This window comes from Leptonotus elevatus, chromosome 2 (genome assembly GCF_054856555.1).
Source record: "Leptonotus elevatus isolate MCC_2025b chromosome 2, RoL_Lele_1.0, whole genome shotgun sequence".
NCBI classification, from domain to species: Eukaryota; Metazoa; Chordata; class Actinopteri; order Syngnathiformes; family Syngnathidae; genus Leptonotus; species Leptonotus elevatus.
The window spans coordinates 35058535-35080838 of NC_141240.1; the positions used below are offsets into that span (position 1 = coordinate 35058535).

Consider the following 22304-nt stretch of genomic DNA (forward strand, 5'->3'; position numbering starts at 1 on the left):
TCCAAATGTATTAATGCATTTTTATCCAGAATCATTACCAGTAGCGACACGAGGCTCGACGAGATACTGTGAGGTCACTTGAGGTTAAGGCTCCTTGACACACACACAAAAAGATCAAGCGCTAATCATTTCTGGATTGACAGTTTATTCAGGCTTGATTTCTTCTAGCAAGAAAAAAAAAAAGATACATCTGTTGAACATTATTTCCACTACTACTGGGGTAGAGAATTGTCATTTCATATTTATCGTTATTTGTGATACATCCGCTCATGGCTAATCTCACTCCTCGGCTGTTGACTGTTAATACACTACTTCAACACAAGCACCCAATGACCTCCCGACCTCCGCCCAACAAGGACAAACAAAAACAACACCCCTCACCTTTCCCACCTCTCGAATGGAGATAAGCAAAATGATGTGAAAGCCTTTCATTATGCAGTTGGGTCAAGCAACGGTGACGACAGTTCCAATGGAAACCAGACTTGACAGGCAGATACAAAATATGTTGCAGCGTCACAAATCCACTGAGACAAGAGTTAAGTGACTCGAGCTTTTCCTCTAATCCACACTTTCAAGCCAGGGGAATTGAGAATCACGCTGAGAAAATGATACGTGCACAACTGCGTTAAATAAACATTTTCACTAGTATAATATTGCTGGCAAAAATCTTCATTTTCAGGAGGTTTGTTCAACCACTGACATTGCATAATCAAAAAGAGCAAGCCATTTCTAACACTCAATTGTTTGTGAAAATAACATCCACAAGTATTGATTTTTGATCAAATATGAATTTTACTAAATTGTGACTCGGCCCGCCACCAGCGATATGTTCTGTGTCCCCACCAGTTCAAATACAGTATATAGTTAATTAAAACTAACAAAATAACTTCGTTAACCAATTAAAATACAAACATAAAACTAAAACGACATTTTACATTTACAAAACTAACTAAAACAAAATATAATTATAGTGAAAATGTCCTTTTGTTTCGTCTTTGGTAATTAATTTAATGCATGAGCCTTTGGGGTCGGTTTTAAATATGATTTAAGTATATTTATTTCGATATTAGCCAAAATAAGGACGTTTGAAAGTGTGTCGCACGTAAGTGACGTCATACAACAGCAATCAATAGAAAAGCACTTTCAAAAGTCGTCACTCCTAGCTGACAATTGCGTCTTTTTTTTTACGAAAACTACTAACTAAATAAAACTAAGCATTTTAGAAATGACTAAAACTAATCAAAAGTAACAGCCACCCTGAGAACTAATTAAAACTAACCCAAATTAAAAAACAAAAAGCAGTGCGTCTCCACTGCCACAGCCGCGACCCAGGAGCCCCTACTCACCTCACCAGTGACGTCATGCTAAAGCGACCGCAGCTAGCGAGCACTGCACACAGTCAAAATCACTGGAGAGCGCGTATGTGTCTTTTGTACCTGGTGGTTGGTTTGTGGCTGTTTATTTCAGCCACAAGACATCGAATTAATTTTGCAGCAACCAGAAGACTGCATTCAATAATGTTTAAAAAAAGGTTTGCACCTCCTCAAAAGCCCAAACAATCTGTTTGGAAACTATTGTTGTCATCTCTTCGTCATTAATGGCAGCTGTTTTTCCGGGGTTTGCGCAGCTGCACATTGATGACATGTCTCGAACCAATCATTGGCCTTCAAAATAATTACGTCACGTTTTGGAACTGCAAAAGAGTAGATACCAGAAAAAGCGAGTAGAATAGATCCGGGTGGATTTGTTAGTGGAGATGGGGCTAAATGACAAGTAGAGTAAAGTAGATACCGGCGGTGGAAAGGAGGTTTTATATATCCGTTTTCATCAGTCTCAGGGTTCCTTTTATTCTCTACCGCCATCTGCGGTCAACTGAAAATGACTTCAAAGTGCCCTGGGCTCGCATTACCAACATCAAGTGACCAAACCCAGAAAAAAGGTGAGCTGTGACACCTGCAATGCGAGCCCGAGGGCGCTTTGAAATAATTTTCAGTCTACAGCAGATGCTGGTATAATACAAAACGACAGCAACCCGAGATGGACGATAACGTGGACTAATAGATCGAAAATGTATTGTGTGTTCGTGTAGCAAACAAAATGATTTCACGTTCAGCCGCAAACAAACCAACAAAAAACACATAAACCACTTTTCATTTGTTTTTCTTTTCTTACTCGATCGTAAATCACTTACAGTTATTAGGTTATACATTTTTCGACTTTCTCCATGAATATATAGGCTCCTACGTTAAAGCTTAGCATGACAATCAACATGAGACTTGGCAAACTCAAGTACGGAGGAGGGACGGGCAAAAACAAACAAACATGAGGATTAAGACAGAATGGTGACAAATAGAGCAAGCCCTTCCCCAATTTGGTGGGTCAAAAAAACAAAAGCAACGACATCATGACATCTTTTTGATTGTAAAAACAGAAAGTGGCGGATGCAGCATCCAAAGAAAAAGCAACAAAGAGGGACAAAAGATGTGGAGAGTACAATTTGATGTTTTGTTGTTGTTTGTTAAAAGGGCGATCGATGGTCCTGGCTTTTGGAGGACTTTTTTTTCTTTTTTTTTTAAAGTTCTTTCCCAGAATCCTCCTGTGAAATGTCTCGAGTCTTGTGTGATGTCACACGATCCCTGATTTCTCCAGCAGTGTCACTGTTAGCAGTTCAATTAGTGGGCAGGAAAAAAAAAAAATACACTAAAGCTCCAGAGAACAGAAATGGAAGTTGTCAGTAGTATGCCCAAAAAAATAGAGATTTTGTAAATCTGAATGAAAAATAAATCACTGAAGTTTTTTTCTTTTTATTGTTATTAATATGCACAGTTCCAAGTTGCCTTCAGGATGCTCCAACCCTGTTAACAGCTGGACCTCTACAACTTGGCAATGCTGCCCCCACGTGGACAAATAGTGGTAGGACATGGCCATTCCTGATTGTACGGAGATAAAGTGGCAGATTTATTCTGGGGGACACAGTCAAACCCTGATGCAGCTGAGGAGATAGTGGGCGAGGAGACAACTCGGGCGAGATGTTCAGAAAATGTTCATTTTTTTTTTTAAACTACATTAAATTTGAAGTGGGTGGAGGTCAAGGTCATTCATAACACGCATGAAATCAACTCAATCCCTGCACAAGAAGTGTTGCATGTGGGGTAGAAGGAACACGGGGAAAGGGAAGGACAAATTCATTGATGTCAAAAAATTCCCAGAATTGGAGAGGACAACACGAAGGGCTTGTTTGCATTTCATATTCTTCTGTCTCTTAAATCAATCGTGTCCTAGTGTAACTTGATCAAGCCGAAAATAAACATCCTCTATTGTTTATTCCTGTTTTGGCGCTCCTGTTGGGGGGGAAAAATGACAAAGAACAAAAACACAAAGTGACATCAGTTTCAATACAAATCAAATGCAAATCGACACTAACAATTGAGAGAAAAAGGTTGTCTGACCTGATCCATGCGAGAGCGGCTCTGAATCTGAGCAGGTTCAAACGTCTACGAGGAATTAAAAAAAACAAGAAAAAAAAAGATGTGAGCAGAAACGGGAACCAAAATGTTAGTTTGATGATGCGCTTGTGCTCAGCAGTCGCAGCGCAACATGAACAATCAGATGAATCACTTTTGCTACATGTTACAGTGCCACCCTGATTTTTTTTTTCAGTACTAGAATAAAGTGTAATTGCACATCCACTATAGGCAAATGATACAATTTATAGTCGTACCGGAGTTGAGGTTTAGTGTTTTCTTCTTCTTGGGAGGGCGTAACAAAACAATTAAAAATAAAATAAAATTGAGAAGCACTGGTATAACCGTATGTCTTATACTGCCCCCTGGTGGCCAAGGCACACCAGAAAGAACAGCAAAACACCCATTTTTACTATATTGTTTTATTAAGTACAATATTATGGAGTGCTGTTTTTCTTCATTATAATACACAGTATTTTTTGTTGGTTGGGGGTGGGGGGTGTACAATACGCAACTCGAGTCCACCGCCCTCAGCCAATAACATCATTTAAAAGGCGTTACTGTTAAAACCAACATCATTTCCTGTCTGGCCCCGAGTGGCTCTTGCACTGGACCGGAACGTGCCACATCCAATATGGCTACCACATCTTCTTGGCGGCCAGCATGTTGAGGTGGTAGCCATATTGTATGTGGCTCAGAATCCTACAGTGCATCTCTTTGAGATGACATTCTCAACTCCATGAAAATATTTTAAGATGATCATGTGGGCGAAACGAGTAATACGGGTACCTCGATTAAAAAAACAAACAAACAAAAAAATCAGATTTTTAAAATTTGGCGTGCAACTTCGGGACAACGGTCACGCTATGAATGACAGTGAGAAGGCCAACTTTAAAATAAACCTTTCCTTATCAAATAAAATGCAGTATGGTCAATAAACACCTCGGAATGCTTTTATTTTTGAAGTTGTTCCCGGCAGTGTATGGTGGCGTGGCGGCATTCTTGACTCGTCTTCCCAACTGTAGTTTATATTGTTGTCACAAACTGTTGCCAACAATGTGAACACAGCGTCATCCTGAAATCTCAAATTTTATTTTTTATTTACATTGATATTGTTTTTTATAAACATTTTTAATTATATTTGCTATATCAGTTTTTATTTTGTGGCAGTTTTGGTCCTCCATACTACAGTGCCGGAGAGAAACCACACTTGGCAAGACAACCACCAATTACTACATTCGCCAAGTCGTTCTTTTTCAGATAGCTGTAGCAGAATAATGGCGGCGAAACATGTCAGCCTCCTGTAATGTGCGGCGCTACCCATTTAATATAATTGGCTATTACTGTCTTTTTTTTTTAAGTGTTAAGTTAGCACATGTACACACATCTCTAAAAAATCTGAGCTCGCAAATAAATCATCAGTCAAGCCAATAAAAATTTTGCAATAAATCAATAATATGTTCTATGCAGCCTCACTAGTTTAAAGACAGTATTCTGGTTAATATTGTGTTAGTCGAATATGGGTTAAGCAGCAAAATCTAGCAGTTTTTATCTGTATCAGGAGGCGGCCATTTTGCTACTTGCTGTCGAATGAAAATCACAGTTGCTCAGGTAACAACCAATCACAGTTCAGCTTCAGAAAACAGGTGAGCAGTGACTGGTCGTTACTTGAGCCCCGAGCAACTGTGATGTCATCTTCAGTCGACAGCAAGTAACAAAATGGCCGCCGCCTGAGATAAAAATGACTGGATTTGGCTTCATTACTCATATTCCACAAATGTACTATTAATCAGAATGTTATGTATAGACTAGTGAGGTCACATATAACATATTACTGTCAAGAAATATTTGAGTTTTAAGCTTAAAACGGTTGGATGAATTGTGAGCTTTACTCATGCTTTTAAACACCCTGCCATTACTTCATACGCAAACGTACATCCCAAAAATGTTGGTTTGTGAGGCAAGTGCACCCACCTTGCGCACCTCCTCCTCTTCTTCCTGTCTCTTCTCGTAGTGAGAAAAGTCATCAAAGATGGAGGTGGTGTGTTTGTAGGTGGTGATGATCTTGAGCACCTGCTTGGCCTTCTCCAGGGGAACCTCCTGCGTGTCTCGCGAGTTGGTCACCGGCTTGTTGTCGTTGTTCTCCAGGCGGATGTGACGCAGCTGGCTATTGGGCACGTCCTTAACAAACAACCAGCCGACGTCAAACTTGCCCTTCCACTTGTCCTGCGCCCAAACGCCGGCGCTGGTGCCGTAGTCCACGGGCGAGCGCATCTCGGCCACGCCGCAAAAATGCCCGCTGCCGTTGACGCTGAAGAGCAGGAACACGGGGCCTTTGCCGTTCATGGCGCGGAAGGCCGAGTCCAGTCGCTTGTTGCCGTGCTCCGTGCTGCACCAGATGGAGTACTTGATGGAGCGATGGATATCGTCTTCGGAGTAGCTCTTAATGATGAAAACGCGGCCGTTCTTCAGGTTCCACTCAAAGTCCTTGGGGTTGTAACTGTGGGAGGCACGGAGCTTCTCCAGCACCGGGTGGGACTCGCCACCAGGTCCCTGGTTGGCACAAGTTTGGGGGCCGCAGTTTGCGCTACCTAGCATACCCATCATGCCGCTACCGTCGTGGCCGGGCCCGTAGACTTGGTTGCGGTTACGTGGGGCCACCCAACGAGTTTGGGGCTGCGGGGGCTGGGTGTGGTTTTGGTAGGGCTGATGGGGTGGCGGGTGGTGCTGGTGGTGGGGCGGTTGGTGCTGTAAGGCCATGGGCTGCATCTGAGGCTGCACCAGAGACTGCGGAGGCTGCATGGGGGCCTGATGGGGGATGGCGTGAGGCAGACCGAAAGGCTGCTGCGCCGCCGGGGCCACTTTGGTCACGGGTCCCTTTTCCCAGGTGCCAATGTTCAGGTTGTGTTTGATGGGCGGTGGGGGCAGAGCCCCCCCGAGGTTGGCCAACCCCGGCTTCAACTTCGCTTTTAGCTGCTGCGGTTTGGCGGGCTTGCTGGCGATGGCTGCCCAGGAGGCGGGTTTGGGTGGGGGCATTCCGATGGGCGTGGCTCCGTTCCCCGCCGCTGCCAGGCCGGCTCCGCCGATCACCGAGCCCACGGCCTTGATCGCCGACGCCTGGCCGGTGACGTCCCCCCCGATCTTCAAACCCACCATGCCCTGCTCCAGGCTGTTCATACCGGGGGCTTTGTTGAGGGTGTCACTGTGAAAGCCCGTCTGCCCGTCGGGCACGAGCGTGCCCCCGAGAGAACTGGGCGGGTAGCTGTAGCTGCCGCCGTAGGCTGAGCTTTGAGTCTGCTGGCCCTGGGAGCCGCTCGTCCCCCAGGCGGAGAAGGCGGGGTTTTCGGGGAAAAAATTAAACCTGTGAGGGTAAATGCTGCTTCCCAGGCCGCCCGGCTGGCCGAACACCGTGTCCGGCATGAAATGATGGTCGCCATTGCTCAAGGGTCCGTAAGGGGTGAGGTAAGGAATTGGAGGGTCCCCGCCTGTGGACCAGGGAGCCTCGCTGAGCGGGTACGGAAAGCCGATGGAGGGAGCGTAGTAACTGGACAGGTAAGGATCGGTGATGGACTGGTAGCTGTTGTTCTTGATGCGCGACGTGAGCAGAGAAGCAACATTAGCACATAACATCATGTCATTTTGGTTTTCATCTTACGAAATAGGATTTACCTGAGTTGATTGACCTGTGAGGTATGGCTCAAAGTCATTGTCATGGACTGTCTCCTTCTGATGCAGTGAACCGTTTTGCACTACCAAAAAAATTAATCAAAATTTTTTTTAAGGATACAAACTTTGGACAAACAAAAAATTAATCAGTTAAGCAATCAGTCGATAAAGCCCATCTCGGCAGTCTGCCGCGCACGTCGTCATAGCAACAAATGAAGGGATTTTGCCCTGGAGAGACAAACCTTCCAACTAGCTTAGCGACAGCTACAAGACGCTGGTATGAGACAAAGAGGGTGGATTTACCGGACCAAAATGCACAAAAAGAAAAAGAAAAAAAGAAAAACCTTTCATAAGTAGGAATATTATTGGTTCTATTTTCCAAATGTTTTGTAGTAGCACAGGCTTCGACGTCCACAAAAATGTCAACCAAATTAAATGAAGAGCAGTGAAGACTTGACGAATGCAAGTTTTCGTCAGGGGTCGCTCAAGGTTGCAAAAGTGTGAAAAGATGTTTTTGCCAGACATTTCCAAATTTCTTGTTGCCATCAAATTTTGAACAAAAAGAAAAAGTTATGATTATTTATTTGTCCGGAAATCACCCCCCCCCCCTACTTATTATAGAAAACATAATGAATATTTATCCTTGTTATTTTTATGAAGATTTTGTTAGGTTTGATTTTTATCTCCCTTGTCACCGCCCCCAAATTCAAGTCAATTATACATGGATTTTTCCTATTGACAGACCAACCCAGTCCAGTATTTATTTTAAAACGAAAATCAACTTTAAGATAAATAAATAAATAAAATCTGTTGGGCTGTACTCATTTACGTTGAAGACTGTTTCCGGTTCTAAAATGAAGACAATGCAGTCGTAGCTCACCTTTAGAAGCTTGTCCCTTTGATCGCTGGATTCGCGTGTGAAAAAGAGGAAGGGGATGGGGCGGGTGGGGAAAAAGCAGAAAATATATGTTAAGATATTGTGAGATCGTACCCTTTTAATTAAAGAGCGATTCCCAACCAAGGGGTCGTTGCTCATGAGTGTGCAGTAACAGATCGCCAGTGCTGCAGGAAATGATGCAATAAAAACGTCCTTTGCCAGCGATGTATAGTGACAGGCAGAACAATTAAATATTCTTATGGTAGAGAGCAAATGCAAAATGCAATTGCCCTGCAGTGTGTATCCACCTGTTGACGTTCATACAACTTTGCGTCCTGATAAACAAACGGGCTCAGATTTCCAACCAAGTCAATTCATGAGTAAACTGAGACAAGATAAAGGTACTCTTTTTTTCTTTTAGTCTATCATTTGTTTCTTGTATTGTAAGATTATGACTATGTATAATTGTAATTCTTGTAAAATTTTGATTTTTCATGTAATTCTACAACAACTGCTGTCTCGTTTTTTAATGTAATATTATGAGTTTATTGTCTTGGAAATTACTAGCTTACTTTTGTTTCTGTACAAATGAATTAATTCCTGTCAAATTCTTGATTTTTTGTTTAAAATTTTTGACTTGATTCCTGTCAAATTATTATTATTATTTTCTGACTGTATTTCGACTTTATTGTAATGTTTTTCCACACTATGACGACTTTATTGCAGTTTTATTTTTTTTTAATATACAGCATATTCCATCTTTCGCCTTGGATTTTTTCTGGTAATATTTAGATTTTATTGCAGTGCCGTAGTATCACAACTCTGTCATATACCTGTAATTTGATTTCGTCACCGTATGACTATGATTTCATGAACAAATCGAAGTTTTGCTTGTAAAATTGAGACTTTACTCTCGCAAAATGACGTCTTTTTTACGGTCGGAAAAAAAAAACTAACTTCAGGAATACAACTGCTATGTCGTTTTTTATCCAATATTCAGGCCTACTCAGCTTCTGCATTTCAATGTTAGTCGTACTCCGAGAGCCAAATCTGTCTTTGGGGTGTTAAAAGTTTTTGAGTGTCACTGTGCAACATCATGACAGAAACGCTGCGATTCAGCAGTGTTTTACTGGTTAGCTTTAGCATTTGGGGAAGCCGCTGGTCTCGGCGTTTGTGGTGTAAAGGGACATTTCTTCCCCCCCACCCCACCTCTCTCTCTCTTTAGCACGGTACCGCGCAGGTATGATTCGCCCGAACGTGTCGAGCGACACGATTTCTCTTGGACTCGAGTTGCGTGAACGCTTCCAAGTTGCTGGCGATGTCGAGCGCCTCCAAGGAGCAGACAGCCCCGTAGGTCGCTCGCTAAAGTTAGCAGGCGGCTAGCTCGCCAGCTCTCCACAGGCGAGGCGATTTGGCGTGTCCTACCTGAGGGTCAATGCTTGTGGCAGACATAATTCATGAAGCAAGTCCCTGGATTCTCTCAGAGCCCGGCCCGCTGACTGGATTTCAAGCTCCGGGATGTGCGAAGCGAATTGGCAGCTGCCAGGCTGGAGTTGCCACTTGTGCTGCCTGTTAGCAGTGTGGCTAGCGAGCAGTGCTAGTAGCTCAGCTGTGCTGCTCCCTTTCCGCTGTGCGTCTTCCCTCAACTTGCACGTTTCCTCCTCGCAAAAAAAAAAAAGAAAAGAAAAGAAAAAAGAAGTCCTTCGGGGAGTTTTCAAGTTATGGCAATGAGTCACAGCGGGGATATCCTGGCGCAGCGATGTCTTTCCTCGTCGCTTTTTACTTTGACGATTTGATTTCAGGGAGCGAGCGAGCGAGAGAGAGCCCCCTTGTGTTACGTTAAAGCCCAGTACAGTACGAGACTTCCCCAATGGCTGCTCCACACACTCGGGCCGCCGACACGGTTGCACTTCCCCTCGTCCGCGCTGGGGGGCGAAAGGTATTTTTTTATTTTATTTTTTTTCAAATACAAAAAAAAAAAGGGGCAATACCATTACAATAATTTTGCAAATTCACATAACGAGTACAATCAAACAAATAACAATACAGGGCATTACCATTTCAAATAAAGGACAGAAAGGGCAATGAAAAAAAAAAATCACAAGTACTGTCTTTCAATAAATGACGCCAGTCTTGCTGCATTCCTGGCATTAATAAGTAACAGCGAATTATTGTAAGATTTCAATTCCTTTTTCCAATGAGCAATATACGGTTTTGTTCTAAAGAAACGACATTTGTGCATATATTGTTTACCTAGTAAAATAAGATTGTTTATGCAAAAATCAAGCTGGGGGCGAAAATTTCCACATCAAGTTGATGATCGCGGAATGGTTAGGGTCATTCCACCCCATCCCCAAATTGCAAAATACATCCTTGGCATGATTATACAACAAAAATAATTCATAAACAGCATAATAATTATAATAATAATAATTATGTTATGTATATTATGTATGTATGTTTTTTTTGTTTTTGTTTTTACCTATAAGAGATCATTTTCCACCAGTGAGGAAAAATAAATAAATAAATAAATAAATGCATTAATTAATTAATTAATTTAAACACAAATAATCAGAGAAAGAGGAATTGATAATACTAACGGATGTCAAAAGGGCAGGGAAAATGGTGTTGGGATTGCTCATGTAGGGAAAATAGTATAATGCAAAATTGTTGTTGTAATAATAATAATAATAATAATAAAATAATTCATTTTCATTTTCAGTTAGTAATAATTACAATAATATAATTAATCAACCAGGATAGTTTAATAAAAAAATGTGTACATACAATTACATCACAATTCACAATACCTATAATACTTACAATAAATAAATTTGACAATTACTTAAGGAGATTGGTTAATAAAATTAAATTAATAAATCCATTTTAATTAACCAATTTGATAGGGTAAATAAATAGCTAAATTAAAATGAAGAACGGAAGAGTTTTACAGCAGTCACTCAAAGTCACCAACAGGCGGCAGCAGTGATATTTCACGTTCTACTGTACGTTCCAGTTTAATGTTCAGGCAAAATCCAAATTAAATTTGATAAATAAATAAACGCGTCATGAAATATGTAATTATTTAATACCTATTTTTATTTCCATATTTAATTATTTCACTATTTAATGTTGTCTTGTGAGCCTTGTGAAGACTTGTTTTATACTTCATCAGTTTTATATCTTTATTGTTAGTGACATGTAAAGCAGTATTTATACAGTACATTTGAACATTAATATGTAAATTAACATTTCAGATGTAATTTTTTCCTTGTGGAACGTAGTGCCGCCTTTTCATCATAACCATAACGTTTTATTTCATCTTTAAGAGCAGTTTAAAAAAAACACAACAACTTTTATTTATATGCATTTTAAATGCAACTTTATTACTTTATTATGGACACAATAGGTCTATAATAGACATTGCAAAAGTGCATACAAAGCATGGAATACAAAAGGCGGTTATGTCTTAAAAATGACAAAAGCAATAGCAAATTTACTTTTTATGTGTAAAACATTTTAGTAGAAGTATTACTTAGGTACATATTTATTTCTTGTAATAATACAACCCCCCCCCCCCCTAAAAATATTTCCATAATGTTTTAATATACTGTATTCCTGTATATTTGTAATTTGAAGTTTTTTTGTGGACTTCTTTTTTGGAAAATGTGTCTTTTTTTTTTGTTAAGGATTACAACTGATGCCTTGTTCTCACTAAACATTTGGCTCTTTTGTGTTTTAATGTTAGTCATTGTGGTCATTTCTCAGCAAAGTATTTTTTTGGGGTGGTCCAAAACTTTGAGAACCACCACTTTAGAAAAGTATATTTTCTAAACTGTTTGGCATGATCGTTAGAGGTGGAGCAACATGGCCTGTTTGGTCAGTCACTCAGTGAGCCACCAATGAGAAATCATTCCAGCATTGTGTGCGCCCCACCCCCCCCCCCCCCCCCTTCCAGAACGAAGGCCACCATGCAGGCCCCCACACAACGTCGTATGTCAACTGCTGTCTTTCACTTGCTTTGAGCGTGCGCTCCACTATGGACGGCAGAAGGGATGCGGGGCACAGCACAAACACGGACAGGAATCCCCACCATGACCGATGACAGAAGCACCATGCTCTACATCCTGGAGGAGCCTCAGATGCGCCGAGAAGGCGAGAGGCTTCGAACCTTTCGCAGCTGGCCGCCGGACGCTCCCGTCACGTGCGGGGATCTGGCCAAGGCGGGATTCTTCTTTTTAGGTCCAGGAGATAAAGTCCAGTGCTTCTGCTGCGGCGGCGTTCTAAGATGTTGGGTGCAAGGGGACAGCCCGGCCGCCGAGCACAAGCGCCACTTCCCTACCTGCAGCTTCATCCTGGGCCGCGCCGTGGGAAACATTCCGCTGCTGAGCGGATCGCCCGACTCCGTGGACGGGCAGCTGCTGAGCCAACTCCAGAGGTTGACGATGGACGACCAGGGCGCGGCGGGACAGGCGGTCTACCCCGAGATGGAGGCGGAGGATTCCCGGCTCGCCACTTTCCACAATTGGCCCACGGAGGCCTCAGTCCAGCCGGATGTTCTCATCAGAGCTGGATTTTTCTACACAGGTGCTCTTTTCCTACTATATTCTACCCCAAGCAACATTTGCATATCCGCATCATGGGTCCGATATTTAGCTTTGACTGAGTCAGTGCTCGAGTGACCTCTCATTGTGAGAGTTGATAATTGTCCTGCTGAGTCATGATGTTGTGAAGAGAACATCCTGGACTGAGCTGGGGCGGCTAAAGCAGCAGCGACGCTGCGACGCTGCGACGCTGCGACGCTGCGACGCTGCGACGCTGCGACGCTGCACTCAGACCTCCACCAAGACCAAACCTGATTTGGACTCGCAAACATATCAGGGGTCACCAACTGTTGCGTCCTCAAATGAAGGACGCTAACGCTTCACAAAGCTTAACTTCCTTCAGCTGTAGCTGCATAAAAATATGCCAAATATTGCAATTTTATAACTTGTTGACAAAAATAACTGGCTTAATGATAAGATGGCACGAAATTGTTCCTTTCCGAAACAACTCTAAAAGCTGTAATTGTTTAGTCGGGTTAATCAAGCGGACTCTGTTTCGGTCCGTTGTGGTGGTGAAGGAGCTGAGCCGAAAGGCAAAGCTCTCGATTTACCGGTCGATCTACGTTCCTACCCTCACCTATGGTCACGAGCTGTGGGTCGTGACCGAAAGAACAAGATCCCGGATACAAGCGGCCGAAATGAGTTTCCTCCGCAGGGTATCCGGGCTCTCCCTTAGAGATAGGGTGCGAAGCTCGGTCATCCGGGAGGGACTCAGCGTCAAGCCGCTACTCCTCCGCGTTGAGAGGAACCAGTTGAGGTGACTCGGGCATCTGGTTCTGATGCCTCCTGGACACCTCCCTGGGGAGGTGTTCCGGGCATGTCCCACCGGCGGGAGGCCCCGGGGACGACCCAGGACACGCTGGAGAGACTATGTCTCTCGGCTGGCCTGGGAACGCCTTGGGATCCCGTCGGAGGAGCTGGCTGAAGAGGCTGGGGAGAGGGAAGTCTGGGCTTCCCTGCTAAAGTTGCTGCCCCCACGATAAGCGGTAGATGATGGATGGATGGGTTAATCAAGTCCTTCTCAAATAGGGTGCTGGCCCCCCTGGTGGGGGAGGGGGGGGGGCTAACTGGCTGGGAACATGTTTTCTCTCAAACTAGAATAAAGTGTAATTACGCACCCACTACAGTAGGTGGCAGCGGTGCTCTCATTGTCAAAGAAGAAGAGAAGAGTATGGGGATAGATGCCACGGACTTCCGACTTCCGGGTTTTACACATCAGCGCCGCCGCGGTCCAACACTCGCACCCCCACTCCTGCGCCCCCAAACCGCGCGCTACGCGTCACGGCTATCTGAAATGCTTCGGACACTGAGACAGACACTCGCAGTCTCGCACCCGTCGACGGGAACGCGCAAGTTGATGGGTGAAAACCCGGAAGTCCCGCCTCCTCCGTGGCATATAGTCCATTAGTGCCTCTGCAGAAGCGTACTTTCAAAAATTTTTATAGACAAATGATACTATTTATAGTCGTGGCTGAGAGATGGTGGTGTGTGACATATTTTCTTCTTCCTGGGTTCATAACAAAAAATAATTGAGAAGCACTGGGTTCGTTATCCATACTAAGAAAATATACATTTATATAAGCATCATTTATCTATACAGTACATCAAACGGCATGCCAAAATGCACACCAAGTCAAAGTTTAACCTTTAAATCTTCACCTATTTGGCCGTTTACAGATATATGAGGTTTTTTTTTTAGCATTGATTACCAACCCGGTGGGTCATGACCCAAAAAGTGTGCCACGGATCCAGTAAAAAAAAAAATTGCAGGACCGGAAGTGACGTCATAGGATGACCACATGTGGCTGCTGAGGGCGCCTTTATTACTCTCTACAGGGGCTAAAATGTGAAAGGCAGTTAACAGCCAGCCAACTGCACGTCCTCATTCATTCACTTCCGCATCACTCAACAGGCCAGGCCCACCTTTTAAAAGCCCACACACATTTAGTGTCACAGATACTACAGTGTAGAACACGATAACGGTGAACCCAGGTGGAAAAAAAATAATAACCTGCATCCAGGGTTGGGAGGGTTACTTTTAAAATGTATTCCTTTACAGTTACAAGTTAGCTGCTAAAAAAATTAGCTCGTAATGTAATCCAAGTACCATAATATTAATGTAATGTAACTTGATTACTTTTGGATTACTCCAATATTGAGTATGCTCATGAAGACAAAATACAAATAAATATATATTCTTTGCGGAGGTGATAGGGACCCGGGACCCGGGACCCGGGCAGCCTACAAATAGCAAAAATACTTGTGTAATTAAAAAGCATGTAGGCTATTGATTGATTGATGTCCATATGCTGTTTTCGAACTGTCACTGAAAGCATAGCTAGCTAGCTAGATAGCTAGCTAGCTAGATAGATAGATAGTCATCCAATGAGGATGACGATGTGTGACATCAACTGCAAAATTAACTTTTATCCCAGTCACATGTTTAGCCGTGTGTATGTTGTGTATGATGTTTAAATAGTGAATTGGTGGGAGGAAGATTTGTTTGGAAGGTGTAACTCACATTATGGTGGTAGGCTAGCGGGCTAGCTAGCAAGAAGCTACAGCGCGTAGCATGCCGCTGGACTCTCAGCTCAAACTTTCGCTCCGAGTAAGTTCCAGTGAATACCGGTCGCCATTTCCTCCTCCCATCCGTGAAGCTTTTTCAAACTGCCCGCGTGTGGAGTACGCGACTCGTCAGTTTGTTCGTTCGTTCCCACTTCCCCGACATGTAGCAACGGTCCCAATCGCGCGGTCGTGCATGCGCACTCTCGCTCTGTCGCTCTCTCTCTCATCGTAGAAATTGTAATCCTCGAAGTAATCCCCATTTTTAATAAATGTACCTGTAATCTAATTACATGTTTTTTCCTGTAACTGTAAGGGAATACAGTAATCTGATTACATAACAGCGGTACATGTATTCCGTTACTCCCCAAGTCTGCCTGCATTTCACGTGCATATATTTTGGATGAAGCTTTAAAATACACCTAAATAATAAAGAACGATCACTTCCGCAACACGCCTAGGAAGTTCTTGGCATTCTGTTGTGTGCCACTAGAGGGAGCCCATGTATCATTTTTGCCTAAACTTCGTACTGGTCAAACTGTGTTTAGTCGCTCAAATCTGCTGACCGGTGTCTCTGCTGTCAGGTCACGGCGACAACGTCAAGTGCTTCTACTGTGACGGGGGGCTGAGGAATTGGGAGCCAGGAGACGACCCCTGGCAGGAACACGCTAAGTGGTTTCCACGGTAACGACACAGGCCGCTACGATGACTTCATCGACATAATGCGAAAATGCATTTTGTGCATTCACAGCAAGTAAAAGAGGATTGTTGTGTTCTTTTACAGTTGTGAATTTTTAATCCAATCAAGAGGACAGGAATATATAAGCAACATCCAGGATGCCCATTTCCATCTGGGTGACACTGTGGTGAGGTTTTTTTCTTTCTTTTATTTTTAAATCTCTACCCATTTGGAATGATGTGCTCATTATCATCATTATTAATAACTTGGCACCGGGACTGAATGGTGATTAGTGGTCATTTATTCAATCTTAAACCTATTTAAATCCCCAGGGTGGCTCACAGACGTCCACGGGCAGAGAAATTGGCTCCAGAAATGGTAGGAAATGCATTCGAGAGCGATATTTGCTGTTTTTGCTTTTTTACATGTCAATCTTCAACTGGTTTTTGCGTCCGCGAAAGGAAGAAACTGGGGCTGCACGGCAAGTTGTAACCAGTAGAGAGAAAATATCGAATCAAATGATTTGCTGATTTAATTATTTGGATCACAGCCTGGTGCCACTTTGTTTGGCTCGTACAATGGCAAAAAAAAAGAAACTGAAGCAAGCACTGTAAAAAATACTTTGTTAATTGAATTGACTTGACTTGTTTGCAATACGAGAAGTTATCACAAATTTGATCACTCAAAATATATAAAAATGATTAAAGCAGTGTTAATTTTGACAATACATTTTTATTTAGTTTTAGTTATAGTCTTTTGACTAAAATTAAATAAAGTTTTAGTCATAATTTAGTCTGCTGATTGTATTTTAGTTTTAATCCAATTTTAGTTTTTCGATGTTTTCCTTCATCATAAATTTCAACTTTTACAGAAAATTATAACACACCTATATTGTAACTGTAGCTTAACACACAAGACAAATTTAACACAATGTTGTCTTTATTAAACTAAGGTTCAATGAAACATTTTGAACTGACAATAATATGCTGTCTTAAAACAAACAAAAAAAGAATCGCATAATTACCTGAGATTCATTTTACAGCTCAACAATTAACTCATTCACTGCCATTGACGGCTATAGACGTAAAAAAATCATTAAAACTATTTATATTAGTATCACATTTCTTTCACTTTTGTTAACAAGAGTATGAAAACCTAGATTTTTTTTTATTGTACATTTAGAACAGATATAAAATGTGTGATTAATCGTGAGTCAACTAGTGAAGTCATTTGAATAATTACAATTACAAATTTTAATCGCCTGATGCCCCTAATTTAAAAAAAAGAAGATTATTAAAAATTAGTGGATCAGGCAATTACATTTTTTAATTGTAATTAATCGCATGACTTCAATAGTTAACTCACGATTAATCACAAATTTTATATCTGTTTAAATGTACAATAAAAAAATCTAGGTTTTCATTTTGTTAACAAAAGTGGGAAAAAAATGTGAAACTAATAGAAATAGTTCAAATGAATTTTTGACGTCTATAGCCGTCAATGGCAGTGAATGAGTTAACTGTCTGAGTGGTTCTTTTCTCCCACCCACATTTAATTCCTTCTTCTGATTGGATTTTGTGAATTGTTGTCACTGTGTTGTTTTTGTTGTCATTTTAGTCATTGACCAAATTGTCAGTCAATTTAGTTGTCGTCATCATTTGAATGAATCCATACTCACATATGGGGGCCGCCATTTTGTCTTTTCACCCTCATGAGAGGACGAATTCATGAGAATGTGTCGAATGTTCACCAATTCCTGCAGCTCTTTTTATATTGCTCCCCTTAAAGGGGAAGTTAGGTAAAAAAAAAATCCTTCTGCCAAAAATATGTTCAGATAAACACGGCATTCTGATTAAGGTTGCGTTTGTTGAATATGAGTTAAGCAGCAAAATCCAGCCGTTTTTGGATGGACACATACAACACATTATTGTAAAAAACAAACAAACAAAGAATTAATTTCCCCTATAAAAAGTAGTTCACCGACCACCTGATTTGGATGTAAATACCCTCAAACGTTTCTGGTTTAAATTCTAACCCATGGTGGCGGCGTTCAGAGCCAAAAAGTTGACAATTGTATCAATGTCACAATAATCAAAGCTCAAAGTTTCCGCAATGTTGCTTGAAACCTGCCTGGTTTGCGTCACCTCCCAGACGTGGTCAGCGGCTTGGCAGCGTCGTCGGTCATGCTCTCGCCAGTGGTGCAGACGGTGCTCCAGATGGGATTTGAAGCCAGCCTGGTGGAAAGTCTGGTCCAGACCAAGTTCCTTTTGACAGGCCAACACTACTCGCACGTGTCCAGCTTGGTCAGTGATGTGCTGCAAGCCGAAGAGGAGGACAGGCTGAGAAGGCCGCAGAGCAGAGGTAACGTTTGGGAGGCCAAAATAGGGATTACGGTACCGATAACTGGGGCCATACACATTAGGGAAATTATCCCATTTATTTTCATTGCTCCAAAAAACAATATTTACAGTATTTACTATAGTGGTTCTGAAATGTTTTACACACGTATATACCACTCCCCCCCCGAAATTGGCTTGAGTCTCCATGTACATATTAAAGGACCAAAATTAAAATACAGCAGCGTAGAAAGTAGGGGTGTGCCCAAAAAATCGATTCTCATAAGAATCACGATTCTCATTTAGTACGATTCAGAATCGATTTTAAATGTCCCAAAATCGATTTTATTTAAATTATTTCATACTGTTTTCCCTTTGTTTGTGTGTGCCTTTATTGGGAGCGCTGTTTATGTTGTACCTGATTTGGCCACTGAGGGGTAGTGTGGTTCCACACGGTTTAATACACTGTTAAGTTGTTGCTACATTAGAGAGTAGAAGGGAAAAGTCACCATCAAGTTATTCCAATAAAAGTTTTATTTTTTTTGCAGTGTGGAGCCATTCTTTTGGAGCTGTTCTTTTGAGTGATAAAAGTGCCGCGAGTAGCGCGCTAATTAGCAGTAGCGAGTCAGACTGGAATCGATCATTACGATTCCTTGAACATCTATAAATTGAAGCAAAAATCATTGTCAATCAAATCCCTTTGAATCCGAAATCGTTCTTAATCGAAAATCGAATTCTGCATCGAATCGCACACACAAAAATCGGAATCGAATCGTGAGACATTCAAAGATTCCCACCCCTAGTAGAAAGCCTAAATATTTATCAAAATAGAAAGAGAAATTAGGAGTACGAACCTAAAGTTATATTATTACAAACAAGAAGATACAATAAAAATAATTAAGTCAAAATTGAAAAGAAACGGCAACATTTACAATATAAAAGATTATGAGGGGGGGGAAATTATCTGAGACTAAAGATGCAATAATACAAGAAATATGGAAACATTTTAAGATGAGAAAAAAACTTTTACGGGGAGTCAAAACGTCTAAATCTCAAGACGATAAAGTCATAATATAAGAAAAACCTCAACATGATGTCACATTGAGATTATTTTATGGGAATAAAATCAAAAAAACAATTATTCAAGAATCAAATTGTAATTATTTATGTCAAAAACACATTTTCAAATAGATGAAGTGGTGGGTTGCTAACATTAAAAAAACAAAAACAAACTTCATTCGTCTAGTACCACCATTATATACATGTTTTATTCCTAAATAGCATGTTTATTATTACTGTAAGCCATTTCAATTCAAATGTATTGGACATAGAAGTAAAATAAATATTATACCTAAGTAAATGTTTGAGAGACAAACAACTTAAATTACACTTTGGGATTCATGCTGACTAAAGATGCCTGTCGGTGGCTTGAGTGACCCAGAACCGTATAGAGAGTTTGGCCAACTCGGTTTCGGCAGGGTAACGAGATGGCGTCCGTATATCATGTGACCAGCAGTTGACCAATCACAGCGTGATCAATCACACCGTGATTGGTCAACTGCTGGTCACATGACATCATAACGCCTTTTTGTTATCCCGGAGCTAACGAGAGGTTAGCATTGTTTTGTTAGCAACATGTTCTGTTCTCCCCGTGATAACTCCCACAGTCCCTCGGTTGTTTGTCGGTGTGAAAGGTTATGTCTCTGGATGGGTCAGTCCTGTGATCGATAGGTCAGCAATCAGAATTCCAGTGTGAAAAAATTAAACTCCAGCCTGTTGACCGTTAATATGAACGGGCTAGATAGAATGAGTTTGATTGGAAGTGGATGAAAGCACAATTTAGAGTGACCTCTAGTGGGGAAGTTGATATATTACAGCCAGTGCTGCAACACATTTGGATTCTAATCTCTTGCACAAAGGGCATTATTGTTGGGTTTTAAGCTCTCATATTTGAGAAATGTAGCATGTGGCTGATATTGATCTCAATTACAGGACGGGAACCTGTTCTAAATTTACTTTTGTAGTAGATGACTGCTCATTTTTTTTATCGTCATACTGGCCGCGGGTGAGCTTAAACTGCCTCCCAGCGGCCAAACCGCTTCCCTCGTTGAGTCGTTACATTCTATGAATCTGTTTTTATAAAGTATATTATCATTCAGAGCTATATTTGCTTATTAACTCATTCACTGCTATTGACGCCTATAAACGTCAAAAAATTCATTTAAACTATTTCTATTAGTTAATTTTTTCCCACTTTTGTTAACAAGAGTATGAAAAAAATTATTTTTATTTTTTTACATTTAGAACAGATATAAAATTTGTGATTAATTGTGAGTTAACTAGTGAAGTCATCAAATTTTTTAATTAGGGGCATCAGGCGATTCAAATTTTTAATTGTAATTAATCTCATGACAACTAGTTAATTTAAGATTAATCACGAATTTTATATCTGTTCTAAATGTACAATTAAAAAAAATGTGTTCATACTCTTGACAAAATTGGAAAAAAAATGTGAAACTAAGAAATAGCTCAAATGAATTTTTCACGTCTATAGCCGTCGATGGCAGTGAATGAGTTTAGGGGGTTTGAGGGTCTGGAACTCCATTTTAAATGTGGTGCTGTATTAGACAATCACACTCATTTTCACACCGATGGACCATTTTTTTATTCAACGAACCCTAACAAGCATGTTTCTGACTTCATGATAACAGAGCCAGACGGGAGGCGAAGATCTGACGCTGGGGACGTGAGGACGCTATCACCACTTCGAGACAAAGGTCACAAACGTCTTCCATGCAACGCAACTTCAACCATCTTTAAAAAAAACTTTTTTTAAATTATTTTGGGGGGGGAAGTGACGTTCTTACACTCTGTCCAGTTTCAACAGCGCGGGAACCCAGTCCCGAAGAGCTCCTGAGGCAGTTGCAGGAGGAGCGAACATGCAAGGTGTGCATGGACAAGCTGGTGTCCATCGTCTTTATCCCGTGCGGTCATCTGGTGGTGTGCGGCGACTGCGCCGCCAGCCTGCGCCACTGCCCCATCTGCAGAGCCGTCATCAGAGGCAGCGTCCGGGCCTTCATGTCCTGAGATGACCGCGGCGCTTTTTCCCGCTCGCTTGCCGTTTGCTGCTTTATGTCAGCAGTGAACTGAAATCTACAATAAACATTTGAAGCTGCTCAGAATTACGCTACATATTGATTTTGATGATTTGTTCGTTGCTACTTTAGCGGCAACATTTTTATTTACAATAATATAGTCTATGTTCCCTATTAACTCATCCACTGCCATAAATTCATTAAAAAAAAAAAAAAAAAAAATTCAGGCATCAGGCGATTACATTTTTTAATCGTAATTAATCGCATGACTTCACTAGTTAACTCACGATTAATCACAAATAATATATCTGTTCTAAATGCACATGAAGACATTTTTTTAGGTTTTCATACTCTTGTTAAGAAAAGTGGGGGGAAAATGTTATAATAGAAATAGTTAAAATGAAATTTTTACATCTATAGCCGTCAATGGCAATATCATTTTTTTATTGTACATTTAGAACATATATAAAATTTGTGATTAATCGTGAGTTAACTAGTGAAGTCATTTACGATTTAAAATTTGAACCGCCTGACGCCGCTAATTTTTGATGATCTTTTATTTTTTTTTAAATTGTATATTTTTTAAATTGTAATTAATTGCATGACTTCAATAGTTAACTCACGATTAATCACACATTTTATATCTGTTCTAAATGTACAATATATTTTCTTCTAAGTTTTCATACTCTTGTTAACAAAAGTGGATTTTTTTTTAACTAATAGAATTAGTTCAAATGAATTTTTGACGTAAATAGCCGTCAATGGCAGTGAATGAGTTAATATTGTGTTTGTGGAATAAGAATTAGGCACATTAGTTTTCATCGATTTTGTCCTCTACTGCCCTCTGCTGTTGACTCAAATTGACGTCAAAGTGCCTTCTAGCTCGCATTGCGGAGCGTCACGGCTTACTTGTTCGTAACGTTGAGCCCGACGGCACTTTGACGTCAATTTCAGTCGACAGTAGAGGGCGGTACAGGACAAAATGGCAGTTGAGATGGATAAAAATGGGTGGATTTATCTT

General features: G+C 41.2%; 2 protein-coding genes across 2 annotated transcripts; one reads left to right on the forward strand and one right to left on the reverse strand.

Annotated features, from left to right (window-relative positions):
- Window positions 1-2147: 2147 nt before the first annotated feature.
- Window positions 2148-9865, reverse strand: LOC147179780 (YTH domain-containing family protein 1-like). The gene is made up of 6 exons (XM_086067291.1): window positions 9433-9865; window positions 8011-8035; window positions 7134-7213; window positions 5439-7049; window positions 3450-3494; window positions 2148-3341 (listed from the first exon to the last, which is right to left on the reverse strand). Exons 1-6 carry the CDS (start codon window positions 9457-9459, stop codon window positions 3315-3317), a joined length of 1815 nt encoding a protein of 604 aa, XP_085923417.1. The 5' UTR covers window positions 9460-9865; the 3' UTR covers window positions 2148-3314.
- On the forward strand, window positions 9794-21380 carry birc7 (baculoviral IAP repeat containing 7). Its single transcript, XM_086067292.1, has 8 exons — window positions 9794-9946; window positions 11966-12594; window positions 15758-15857; window positions 15958-16039; window positions 16185-16230; window positions 18004-18213; window positions 20900-20965; window positions 21067-21380. Exons 2-8 carry the CDS (start codon window positions 12063-12065, stop codon window positions 21273-21275), a joined length of 1245 nt encoding a protein of 414 aa, XP_085923418.1. The 5' UTR covers window positions 9794-9946; window positions 11966-12062; the 3' UTR covers window positions 21276-21380.
- Window positions 21381-22304: the final 924 nt, after the last annotated feature.

Bases quoted from the DNA above. Each gene is read 5' to 3' on its own strand.
- LOC147179780 (XM_086067291.1), bottom strand. From the start codon at position 9,459: ATGTCTGCCACAAGCATTGACCCTCAG. The intron at 8,036-9,432 runs GTAGGACACGCC...ACGCGAATCCAG, and splicing joins CCACAAGCATTGACCCTCAG to CGATCAAAGGGACAAGCTTC. The intron at 7,050-7,133 runs GTAAATCCTATT...TCGCGCATCAAG, and splicing joins TCACAGGTCAATCAACTCAG to AACAACAGCTACCAGTCCAT.
- birc7 (XM_086067292.1), top strand. From the start codon at position 12,063: ATGCGGGGCACAGCACAAACACGGACAGGAATCCCCACCATGACCGAT. The intron at 16,040-16,184 runs GTGAGGTTTTTT...TTAAATCCCCAG, and splicing joins TCCATCTGGGTGACACTGTG to GGTGGCTCACAGACGTCCAC. The intron at 16,231-18,003 runs GTAGGAAATGCA...GTCACCTCCCAG, and splicing joins AGAAATTGGCTCCAGAAATG to ACGTGGTCAGCGGCTTGGCA.